Source organism: Perna viridis, chromosome 5 (genome assembly GCF_037379345.1).
Source record: "Perna viridis isolate PV_CMFRI_1.1 ecotype Kerala chromosome 5, ASM3737934v1, whole genome shotgun sequence".
Classification (NCBI taxonomy): Eukaryota; Metazoa; Mollusca; class Bivalvia; order Mytilida; family Mytilidae; genus Perna; species Perna viridis.
This window is the reverse complement of record NC_142449.1, coordinates 51,124,859-51,137,446: the sequence shown is the minus strand read 5'-3', so window position 1 is coordinate 51,137,446 and position 12,588 is coordinate 51,124,859. Positions and strand designations below refer to the sequence as shown.

Here is a 12,588-nt window from a genome sequence, read left to right as displayed (position 1 = left end):
TGCTTATTGCAAACTGGCCTAATGTCTTGCAGCAAGTCAGTTTGCCGGTCCAAGCATTATCAGCAAATAGATATCAAAAGAATTTGCTCAAACTATCTATAAAAGAAATTACCGGCGTAGAGATCCCCTTTTCAAGAGCGAGCGTGTTTTTGCTACACATTCAGTTCAATAAAATTTGAAAATGACCAGAAAATGCTACAGTACAATATTACCCAACCGATAGATTTTTCCAAGAATATTATCGAACCATGAGTATGAAACACTTGCAAGTTCGGGGTCAATAATAGTGTTAACAGTGTTACCCACTGGATAAGAGAGATGCGTATTCAGACCCCGACAAACATCAGACTTTGACAATTAGCCAGTTGAAAACACTTGTAAATTTGAAATTGGAATATCTGAAAAGGGACCTTAGATTCTACCTAATTCTACCTAAGCATTCAATTTTTCTTGGGTTTCTGAACAGAATTGATAAGCGGAAGACATATTTTTACCATTATACGATATCTAGTCGCCACATACTCTAACCGTAAAACCATTATATAATAAAGGAGTCGTATCCCTTTTTGGTTAATCTGTTAGCATTTCATTAAGCATATGTATTTTTATTTAAGAATGTCCAGGGCAAAATAAAAAATACCATAGTTGTGTTTTTAAACCTCGATCTAGCGTAGTATTCCTGGTGCCTAAGACGAGGATAGTTAATTTATCTATAGTTCATTTCCGTACTAAACCTCGAATTTCTTGTGTTGGCCAAATGAACCTTGCAGTTTATAGTATAGCTTTGTGGAGTATTATACGATATTATGGGTTGTCCTTCATTATAATTAATACAGTTGCGATCACTTCTAACCACTCTTAAATTCTGTTAGAATCTGTCAGGAAAACTGTTCTACGACAGCAGATAGGACAGAAATCCTGACAGAACCTGACAGGGTCTGATAGAGGATGTCCTGGGTCAGGACACATTTTGCCGTATTCCCTGACAGATTCTGACTGACACTGTCCTGGGTCATGACGAAGAAAATACGAAAAGCTGTTCTATACTGTCACACCCCTGGACAGTTCCTGAAGCTAAATCTTTCTATTCTGTGTGACGTGATTTAGAAAAATTAATAAATGAAATTGTGTGACTAATGTAAATTAGGAAAACAAATCTTGATTTAAAAATTAACATTGAATTTTCAGTTGTATATAGAGAGCTCCTCGTGATCATCATCCCACAATCACTCGATTACATTCTGTCTTAGAACTTTGATATCAATTAAATAAAATTATTTAATTTTAAAACGAGGGCCATGTATGGACGCAGACTGGTATTGCACGGAGAAAAAATTTGAACATACACACGTTGTCTTGAACGTGTTTGCATTATCAAGAAAACTTTTCCATTTATTGATATCAATAAATGAATTACATGTATGCACATGTTGATAAATATCCATTAATATGTATTACTAAACATCAAAATGAGGAACAAATTCCAGAATGGCTTCCCATAACCATACGACAAGTCATAAACATGTACATATTACAATAATTCTAATCATGAGATTCTTCATGCTTATAGCAATTTTTGATTGGTTGAGAACGTCGTTGCCAGAAAGTTCATACATGCATGAACTTCGCCAGATCGCTCATACATGCATGAAAGCCAGTCAACTTGAAACCAATATGGCGGCCGTGTAGTTCGAAAGAGGGTGGCATAATATAACCGTAAGAATTGTTAATTACATGCACAATGATTGTACCGGTCAAGTTTGTTTACGGAGAGTAATTTTCAGCTCGGGAAAAGAAACATATAACTGGGTCTGACTGAACCCTTGAAAAAACCTTGTTGTGTTTCCTTAATAATTATATTCCTGTTGAATTGTTTACACCTCGTATTTTTCAATGCTAACTATCACTTCGTCTATGCCGCCTTCACTGTCGTTGTGCAGACGATTATGTGTAAATATTCTGTGCAAAAGAATGCGTGTGTATTAAAGCGTAAACATAAACACAGTGTATCAATATAACCGACTGAGGCTCTCAAAAGGTAACTTTGACTGTCGGGTGGAATTATAAGGATTGAACAGCTATTTTCGGTCGTTCATGCATGTATGAACGGATCTCTCCACTCCCTGTCAATTACTCTTCCTTAGGACCAAATTAGTAGTGGGTGATTCGCCGAGAATTAACATCTATAAGATCTTGTTTTTACATTGGTCCTAATTAAATAGTTACAATCAAGCAAAAGAGAATAAGCTGCATAATGGACAAATTTCCCACTTACAGTCGTGTACTCAACAGAACACATTTGAAATTCTTATGAAACAAATTTACGATACCGGTATATATATATATATAAGGCTATATTCATCGATACTGGCTCACACTTCAATATTTCAACTATATCTTGTATCAAACAATTTTAATCAACTTCTAAATAGTATATACATTTGTAGCTTGAAAAATGTTTCCTTGGACAAAAACTGTATACTACAGTACTTGTTTGCAGCTGTATAAAATATATCCTGATGCACTGCCAGTAATCATTTGGTTTCAGAACCAACATAACGTGTATGTACATTCAGCAATTCAAAACACTGCCATTGTATTAGAATCCCTATTTAATTAAATTCATTAATGTTTTGATAATAAATAAAACCCTTATCCTTTTAACGGAGAAGCGATTCATCCATATTTTACTTGACTGTGTAAAATCCCTGAAACCTGTGGTTTTTTTTTTTCAAAAATTATTAATGTTTGTTAACATTTAGAAGATGTATTACATGTGTACGTCATATTGGCGGTTGTACAAACATACATAATATTTTTGTATTGAAGTAGAAATTCGTAAGTAATAAATCCAAACATTTGCAGTCATCATAACAAAATAGAATGTATGAGAGCCATTTTATTCCATTTTTTCTTAAAGTGTGCGGAAAGAGTAGCACCATAAAACAAACAACCTGTTTTGAATATTCAGTACTCTCAAGCACAGTACTAAAGACAAAATTGTGGCCAATAAAGTAATACTACTTTTATCTGTAAAGTTTTATATGCATGGTAGGTAATGCTTGGTATGAATTGATAAATCAAAACTTGCTCTGCCATGAAATAATATACTACAGTGTATATTTGGCTACTTGTAAAAATTATGATTTGCATCTATTCAATCAAGGGTGAAAGAACCGTCACGGTTGAGATTTATGATCCCAAATTTGATGGCACTATGAGGCCTTCACCAACTCCAAACGTGAAAAACCTTACAGGAGGACAATATCATCACATCATAACAGTTAAGTGTACACCCCTACCAACGAAGGGTATGAAAGTTCAAGTCGTCCACGGCATCAAAGTGTGAGTTATTGTTTATTTGAAAGATCTTGAACATCTTAAAGACCATTTATTTTTAAAACCTTAGATACGTATACTACAGAAAAGCTTTAATTGACATAGGATAATACTTGTCTTAAAGAATATTTGATTTTTTTATATCATGGAATAATCTTTCCTTTTCAAGAGTGTGCTGAAAACTGACTTCCAATTCAAAATTCAGAAAAAAAAGTTGCTCCAAAACATGTGCAGTGTAAATTGGTGATTAGTTAACCGTTAACAGAGGATATTATTGTAAACATACATGCCACGAAACACAATGATACCCCTTATTCTGGAGAAATTTAATAAGAATATGCAGTTGTGAAGCCTAATTAAATTTTTAATTATATTCAAGCCTATTCATTAAAAAAAGATCTCTAAAAACAATTGCAATACCAATTGAAATGAAGCATATTATATCTATACAAGTAATAAAACGAACCATCTACATATATATAAAAAAAGGTTTTATTTTGCACGATAAAAAACTTGATGTCAGGCCCAAAATTGACACATTGGAATTATTCAAACTTAAATTGTCGGTAAATTGAAGTTTATAAGATGAACAACTGTCACATTTGATGGCAAGGTAAATATCTAGCCATGCATGAATTGTAGCTGTTGAAACTACCAAAATTATCATATTGCCATAATTTTAATATATATACCTATTGCATGTTTTTTAACCTAAAAAGGCAAGTCTTGGGTATCGAGACAAAATTCCATTAATAGGAGGAATGGTACATAAAAACTAAAAAACTACAGAAAAGTATATGATTGTATGGGCAACATCGAAAAATGCGGACTGCCCAAGGGTAGTGATATGGACCAAGAAGACTGATATTACCCAATCCGTAGGCGGAGCGCAATGTCAGTTTACTGGTCCATGTCGCAACCGGCGTTGGGGAGTATTTTAAAAAGTTGTCGATAAATAAATACATTACCTTATGATGTAATTTCTATTTTAAATGCTTTTTTTAATGTATAGGGAACTCTTGTTATAAACTTTATAATGCCCTTTATATCAACAACTTGACACCGCTGTGTGTTAAGCAAAAGAGCAAATATTCAATGAAATATTTCTAAAGTAAACCAAGGCTTTGCGAAAATACTCATCACTTAAAAATACATACAAATGTAAACATGAATAATATGATTTAGTAAATTCAGAGACGTCGGGATCATAACTGTATAAAGTTTCAAATTGTAGAGAAACAGCAACAGTTAGTCGACCTGATGCCGTAAACGATGTTGCAATGTACCTAAAAGCGGATCGTTTCGACGCCAGAAATGACATTACGAGTTTGCCAGACATATCTTCAGTGTACATTGGCGACAAATTCTACCTATACCTAGTTTACTTAGGAACACAAAGTGAGTTACTTATACATTGACAAAAGAGGTTTTCCTTGATAGAAGTAGTACTAAATGAATCATAGCAAATTGTGATTATGATGCCCCAACCTACATATAAAGAACATAAAAGTATTGAAAGGTTAGAAATACGGCACATTCGTAGATATGAACTATAATTAGCATTGACTCTTTTTTACTAACTTACAAAAGGTACTAGCATATGCAATGCTTGTGGATGGAATGTCTTTATGAAACTCGACTACATACAGTTTCATTACGTGCACAATGTTATTTTGCTGGTGTAATACAAAGTTGGAGCATATATCAGGTATTTCGGTGTAGTGATTCTCGTCCTTCACTTTATTTGTTCTGGTCCTACATTTTGGTTAAATATCTAAAGGTACTGTTATTAAAACAGTAATTATCTGTTTCACTTATAAAACTATTTTTCTTTAGTAGCTTAGATAGTGGGTATTAAAGTTCTGTCTTATAACAAACAATAGTTTAAGAGTAGATTGCCTTTTATTGAAATGACTACATATTATCAAACTGTAGAAAAAAAACCAAATATCATTTATATTTATATGGTACCCTAGATTGCAAAATCTGTATACTTTACGCAAACTTGTTGCCCGTGAGAAAGTATCTAAAATATGTTTAGATACTTGTAGTCTATTTATTTTAACTCCTTATTTAATAACACTTCCCCCGAGTCTATTTGTGTTTTTGTTGTGTGTTTTGTTTTTTGGAAAATTGTTACCCGCACGCAAAGTGGCAAATATGCATGGATAAATCTGTTTGAGACTAGTTGCGCTGACAAGGTCTTTTTCCATTATAAAATTATGAAAATAACCATAGTGCTATAAAGTCGAACCTAAATGACGGTATCGTATCTTATGACAAATTATCTTACTTTATATGGAAGAGTAATCAAGGGAACCAAGATTCCAGCGGAAATAAAAAAAAGTAATCCTGGGACAAAGACAAGACATAGGAAACAGACACACACAAAAAAAAAAAACGTAAAATCACTTATATTATACGTACAAAGTAACAAAAGTAGATGAGTAACTCGGACTCCACTAAAATGGGAAGGGATCAAACAAGTTGTTTCGAAGAGTTGCGCTTATAAGGTCTTTTCTCATTATGAGCTGTTGAAATTACTTTAAGTTTTTACTCCTACAAAATAAGTCGAATCTTAACAGGGTATTGTATGCACATTTTCAACTTGTAACAATACATCCTACCGGATATTGAACGATGTCCAAGGGTTTTAGAGGAGTTGCACAGACAGTTGATCAGTAGTGTTGAGTGACCAGTCAAAAACATTTTATCCTCCGCAATGTCATTGCGTGGGGTATAATTACGGGTTGTGTTATACTATTGAGCATTAAAATGATTTGATATTGTTTTCACTTCTCACAGTTCATACGCAAACGGTCAAATACAACTGGTATTGTGTGATGCGTATTCTACGGTAAGAGTCAAAATACCCACATGATCTAGAACGTATCTGTATAATGTTTCCGACGTTAATAAACTGGAAATGAAAGCTATATGTATTTGGTAGAGTTAAGAAGGCCGATGTTGTTCAATTTGTTTTTACTTGATAAGTTCAAGCCCTGTCTGATCATGTTAAACGCAAAAAGCAGTCTCGTATCGACTAATATGCATGCACATTGAGCAGATGCTCAGACGTATCGTTTATTAATAAATCTGAATCAATTCTGCATTCGTGCAGTTTCAAGTTATATTTGGTTTGAATTATCACATTATATTTGTTTTGAATTATAACAGGATAAATAGTTGCTGAATATATCTGTTACTTTCGAATTGATTTGAACATTGTTACTTCAATTCATCGTACATAACAAAATAATCATATTCCTTATGGTATGCTATGCTTTTTGTAGATAAAAGAATGTGAATAATTGTTTGAACCCCATTTGATTCCTTCAGAATTACTGTTTTTGCGCTTAACGCTAAATAAATTATGTGAATGAGGAATAGGTACATTTTAAAAAGACAAATCTGAACGATTCTTCTTCGTAATTATTTTGTTTGTTTTTGTTTTTAATCCACAAAAACCAAATAAATTAATTAAATATTTGGTATGTGCTGTGACCGGAGAGCATTTACACGAAAAAGTGTGCACATAATTACCTTACACACAGATCAAAATAAGTTTTTACTGATATCAGGCGTGTACTTTTAAAGAAATAAACTTTTTCTTAACAACATTATATAGATATTAAAACATGCATTTTCAATTTATTACAAAACTGTACATTTGTCAATTTAACGACCAGTAAACGTGTTTTCTGGATTCGAGTGATGTAAGATATATCAGTGTATTAGAGATGATTATATCTTTCTTACATGCGGTTTTGGTCACTTCTTTTTTAAACACATTTTACGGTTCTAATAAGACAAATTATGTTTATAATTTCATGTTTAGTAAAGTAACATTTACCATTTCAGCTAAATAGATTAAACTACCTTCACATTTTTAAAAATGAATAAATTAGAATTGTCCATGTTTGTATGTATGCAGCACAAAGACGCGTTCAATCTTTTTTTAACATATTTTAGATTACTCTGCCATTCCGACACATTGTTCAGCGTTTGAAGATTCTTCGGCGTCTGAACCTTCATCTACCGTAAATCATGTGGATCTTTGGACAAACACAGGGTTTGTAACAAATAGTGTACATTCTCAAAGCAGCCAATTGAAATTCGTATTAAGTACATGTAGTTTAACAATAAAACATACATTCAAAGAAAACTTTCAAACCCACCGTACAAAATACAACTTTATCAAGTATAACGCATTCCTTGAATTACCCTTTTTATAACATTGTCAAACGAAAAATTGAAATATATCCACACAAGACCTTTTGAAATGCATTTTGAAAAGTGGATTTTTTACAGTTCGTATATCAATGGGAACATATTGCGCCTTTCTGCTTGACAATTTCGTTCTTCGGTCTCATGTTGTAGATTTCAAAGCAAATCTGGCCCTAAAAAAACAACTGATAATTTGTCATGTCCTTTAAGCTCAGTGTCCGCTTCACTCACGCGTTTTACTTTTTTTTGTCAATGAATAATGCAATAGGGAGTGATTTTGTTATTTGTAAAGAATATGAGACAAGAGGCAATATAGACGATGATGTGTCTGCCTTTATTTTTAAAATATTATTTTGCAGATACAATAAACGCAATAACTTCAGACTATCAACTTAAAATTTTTCTTTGACATATTACTTCAGACCTATGTTGTTACACCGCACAGATTTTTAGAACATTGGCTAATTTCTTGCGACAGTTTATTGCCACAACTAAATCATCATTTCAAAATGTTTACGATGAACATAACGAAATCATTGCATGATAGCTATGGTGTGGCCACACTATATTGTTGTAAAAATATGCATTTACATTTTAAAATTTATTTGAACATGGTTCCGCAAATAATAATTTCACATGTATCTTTTGTCTAAGATATAATTTAGTTTGTTAGTCTACTAATTGTTCATATTTATCTATCATTCATTAGCGAAATAAAGTTTCCATTTGCTATGTTTCTAGTTGTCTCACTACAAGCGCAAAAGCCTATAGGATAATGCATAAGTTTGAGGAAGTCGGTACTAAAGCTTTTCGAGCGGAAATGTTTGGTTTTCAATTTAATGGAAAAGGGGACGTCACCTTCGTGTGTGAAGTTAATATTTGTAGTAATTGTACACTTCCAGCGGTAAGTTGACATGGTGCAATTCTGAAATATGAAAATGGTACGATGTTCAATATCATAAGGTTGCATTAGACTTGAAGAACATATTCCTCTATCCATTTGTTTGGCATCGGATTTATTGTATTTTAACAAAACACGAAACGTACTAATGAAAGCTTTCTCGAAGTAAACACTTTAAGAATGAACTGCGCGTAAAAAGAATTAAAAACACGAGAAGACAACTGATTTTTAACGTCGCAAAATGTACATAAATTTTAAAATACGTAGACGCTGAGGCTTCATTCCTTGTATTGCACATCTGGTATTAAAAGTTCATTTATTTTACAAAATATTTGAATAATCAATTAACTGAATGTAACGTATTGATATATTAGTTTTAACATGAAGTTTCTATTCATGTTGCAGAAGAGTAACTGGGATTTTATTTCACAAAACAACCAAAAGAGAGCAATTTGCGGCTGTTTAACTACATAACAAATTCTTTTTTTATTACATTTTCATACAAAAATGACATTATATGGACGGTTCATATACAAAACTATAAACAAAGTTCCCTGGGTAGTTTTTTTCCAATGATTAAATAATCTTGAGATAGGCATTGGAAATTTTTTTTATAAGTCAAAGTTTGAACAATACTTTCGGTGCAGGCTGTGTCCTTATTGTATGACTTATGATGTACCTTGGTTTGCAACCCCTCATGGAAATATTTAGCATATATTACATACGGCGAGGGCATAACTTTGTGTAGGATTTAACTGTCTGGAGCTGATATATGTATGTCAGTTAACTGCTAGTATTCCTTTGTTTGTGCATTTGTATAACGTACAATCAGTTTCCTTATACGTGTTGTACCAAGGGACTTTGACCTTTTTGAACTGTTTTAGTTGTGGTTTATTTTGTAATATGGTTTTCCACAGTGGCCAGATTTATACGAAGGAAGGTTGTGATCACGCCAAAGTTTTTAAACCCCGTCGCATTTTGTGTGCCTGTCCCAAGTCAAAAATTTCTCCCCTTCATATGTGTTGTTTTGTTTTCAGTTAATTTTAATGCTGCTGACTATATGGGGCAAGCATTTTGCTCTACCTGAGTGTAATGTTGTTTTAACCCATTGTAAAGTCATGGTCACTTATCTAGAATAAAGAGCATTGTCAAGCACAGGATCGTGCAACTAATGATTTAAAATAATGGCCACACATATTTATTTTGTGTGTGAACAGACAAAGTTATACGATGGACACAGTAATATGCTAGATAGAGTCATGTGCTGAGCACAATTCTATGAAAGAAGAAAGTATAAAAAAGTATCTTTTTTCTGAACTCCAAAGGGTCAAAGAGTCCTCAAACTGGCAAGGTTATTGTTACACCGTACTGTCTCATGGCACAGAATATTTAATTTTTCAATTTGAATACATGGGCGTAGCTTAAAATCATTATCAAGTGAAACAAGGTTTCGTCGACCAAAGCGAGTCTATTTTCTTTTCTTTTAGAAGTTGGGTTGTTCCCCGGACGTTGTTTTTCAAATGGGTACAAATTAGTAAGAATGGGCAATCTTGCCAAATCTGCAAGTAACTTTACATTTAAACTCGCACAAAAATAAAATATCACTAGTCGGTATGGTTTAAGTACGACATTGAATCATGACATTTCAGGTTGCCAGAAATGTTATGGAATATTTAAGATAAATAAAACTATCGCCGAGTTATAACAGGACAAAAAAACTAACTCTCCCTCTTCAAATTAAGAAGCTTTACAATAATAAAAGTGAAAAATGACGGTTTTTGCCGTTTTAAGTCAATATCTTGAAGACTATATAAGAGGAAAAAACTTTCCATTGATGAAATGATCGTTGTGATAAGGTCTACAAATGTTTTCGTTGGGACGAATCTTTGTTAGGATCATTTCCCTTGAAATGTGAAATATGACGGTATTTGCAGTTTTCAACCAATATCTTGAAAAACTGTAATATATAGAAATATTGAGTTAATGAAATGATCTTTATAATAATGCCTACTTGTTCAAAGATTTTCAGACAATTTTGATGATGGAGGCTACTTGTTACAATTATTGTCATTGAATGGCCAAATATTACGTTTCTGTGGTAAGGTCTACAAAATTCTCCATCGTGAAAATTGTCTGATGACACCTTGTTACATGTATTGTCCTTCAAAGGCAAAATATTACGCTTTTGTTTGCGGTTTTCTGTTAATATAATGAATAAATAATAAAACAAACTTTCAATTGGTGGAGTGATCTTTATGATAAGGCATACAAAATTCTTTTGATAGAAGTTGTCCGATGACTCCTTGTTAGAGTTACTGGCCGCGAAAAGCGAAAACGGCAATATTCGGCTAGTGATAGATAAAAAAAATGACTCTTAAAGTTGTGGGACGACTCCCCGACTTTTTTCATGAATGACCGGTTTTCGCATAAATTTAATGAATTGACAGCTTTAATGCACACATGTGTAGCTTGTGGTAACGGGGTAACGAACATTTTCTACAACATGAATATTATATGTAAAATGTGCCACAAGAAATCCATCACATGGGCACGATAAAAAAACCTAAACAAAACAAAACAAAACAAGTACACGTTTGTGCATTTAACTTGGACAACGTTATCTGTAAATTAAAAAGATAATATTTATAAAATGATTGGTACGAAATTGTTTCAAAGTCGAATTTCCGCTTTGGTGTGACCAACAAGGGATATGATTTGGTAGGTTGTGATCATTCTTGTAATGAACTGACTGTTTTGTATCTCTAACTAATATAAATATCTATATACAAATTGAAACAGACGTAAATGTATTTGACATTTTCTTCCTGAATGTATTTATTCTTTAACTAAATCTAAGCATGTACAAATTTTGATAGACGAACAAACTGAAGCAATCAATCAAAACTGAAATAGTATGAATCCGGAAATGAGCATTTTGCATTTGGGAAGATATACACTCTTTTTCGAAAATTATACTACAGTATTTACGCCACTTTTCTTTTTTTTATCTATACAGACATGTTCGACATCGTGGTCGTCAAGGAGGAGAAGGAGTGAAAACAGAAATTTTAAAAAGCAGTTCAAAGTAACAAAGAAAATTCGCGTGTTAAACAGGCCTTTTGAAAATGCATCAGGTAAGGTGCGGTGTTTATATTAATTGAGAATAAATTCAATTTATGGTCATATATTTTATCATGATTTCGGGCCATTACAGCTAATTTATGTCTGTAAATTAATAAGTATTCATGTAGGTATGCTAACATTGAAACAAAACTGAACAATGTAATATAAAAACGTTACCCATTGATTGTTTTAACATTAAGCACTTCCTTTTGATTTAATCATGTAATAAACATACACCATATGTGTTAGTGCTGTCTTAGTATTTGCAAATAATATTTAGAGATTCAAACCTATCTTTATACATCGAAACATATATTTTCTAAACGCTTAATTAAATGAATACCTTGGAATTTTTTTAGCAAGAGACATCAAACGTTATTCAATGATTTTTCCTTGAAAAAAGATTACAGAATTTAGCTAAGGTCATATATAAAAATATAATTATAAGAAAATCTATCATTTAAATAAATAAATAATTTTTAAAAATGACCTAAAATGCATACTGATCCTTTATCTTACAAACTGGCATTCTTTATCGTTTGTCCTTGGAACTGAGTTTGGGACGAAAGTAAAATATATGACATTAATTGTTTGATTTATTGATTGTTGGTGCACAACACCCAACCAACAGTATTTCAGCTTTATCCTGGCGATTAACATGAAATGGATGATAAAATGAACGTGTAATGAAATGAAAAATGGGATGGGACACAAGAATAATAGCATCAACGAATTTAGATTGCCGGATAGGAAGAGTATGGCAATTTTTTCAACATATTAATGAATTAAAAAATACCTGACCGAGTCCAGTTTATTCAACTAAGTGTAGATGTCTTCAAGAATGCGTCAATCTTTTTCGTTTACTTCTCTGCATTTGTTAAAAATACTGAACGCTCATGATTATGTATTTGAACATCAAATATAATTTGAATTTATTTTAATTGCCCCTAAAAAGGCGTTTAAAATTTCGCTATTAAAACCAAGTGGACACGATATCA

General features: G+C 32.5%; 1 protein-coding gene across 4 annotated transcripts in view; it reads left to right on the top strand.

The window, feature by feature from the left end:
• LOC148618142 (uncharacterized) overlaps window positions 1-12,588 on the top strand; it is a 75,780-nt gene that overhangs the window by 62,664 nt on the left and 528 nt on the right. For 3 of the 4 annotated variants that reach the window (XM_088586036.1, XM_088586038.1, XM_088586037.1), the window contains 5 exons: window positions 3,167-3,345; window positions 4,574-4,737; window positions 7,312-7,411; window positions 8,308-8,470; window positions 11,484-11,601. In XM_088586036.1, the coding sequence (XP_088442162.1) occupies window positions 3,167-3,345; window positions 4,574-4,737; window positions 7,312-7,411; window positions 8,308-8,470; window positions 11,484-11,601 (724 nt within the window). The remainder of the gene's footprint in view (window positions 1-3,166; window positions 3,346-4,573; window positions 4,738-7,311; window positions 7,412-8,307; window positions 8,471-11,483; window positions 11,602-12,588) is intronic. The other variant, XM_088586039.1, reaches the window with a different exon arrangement.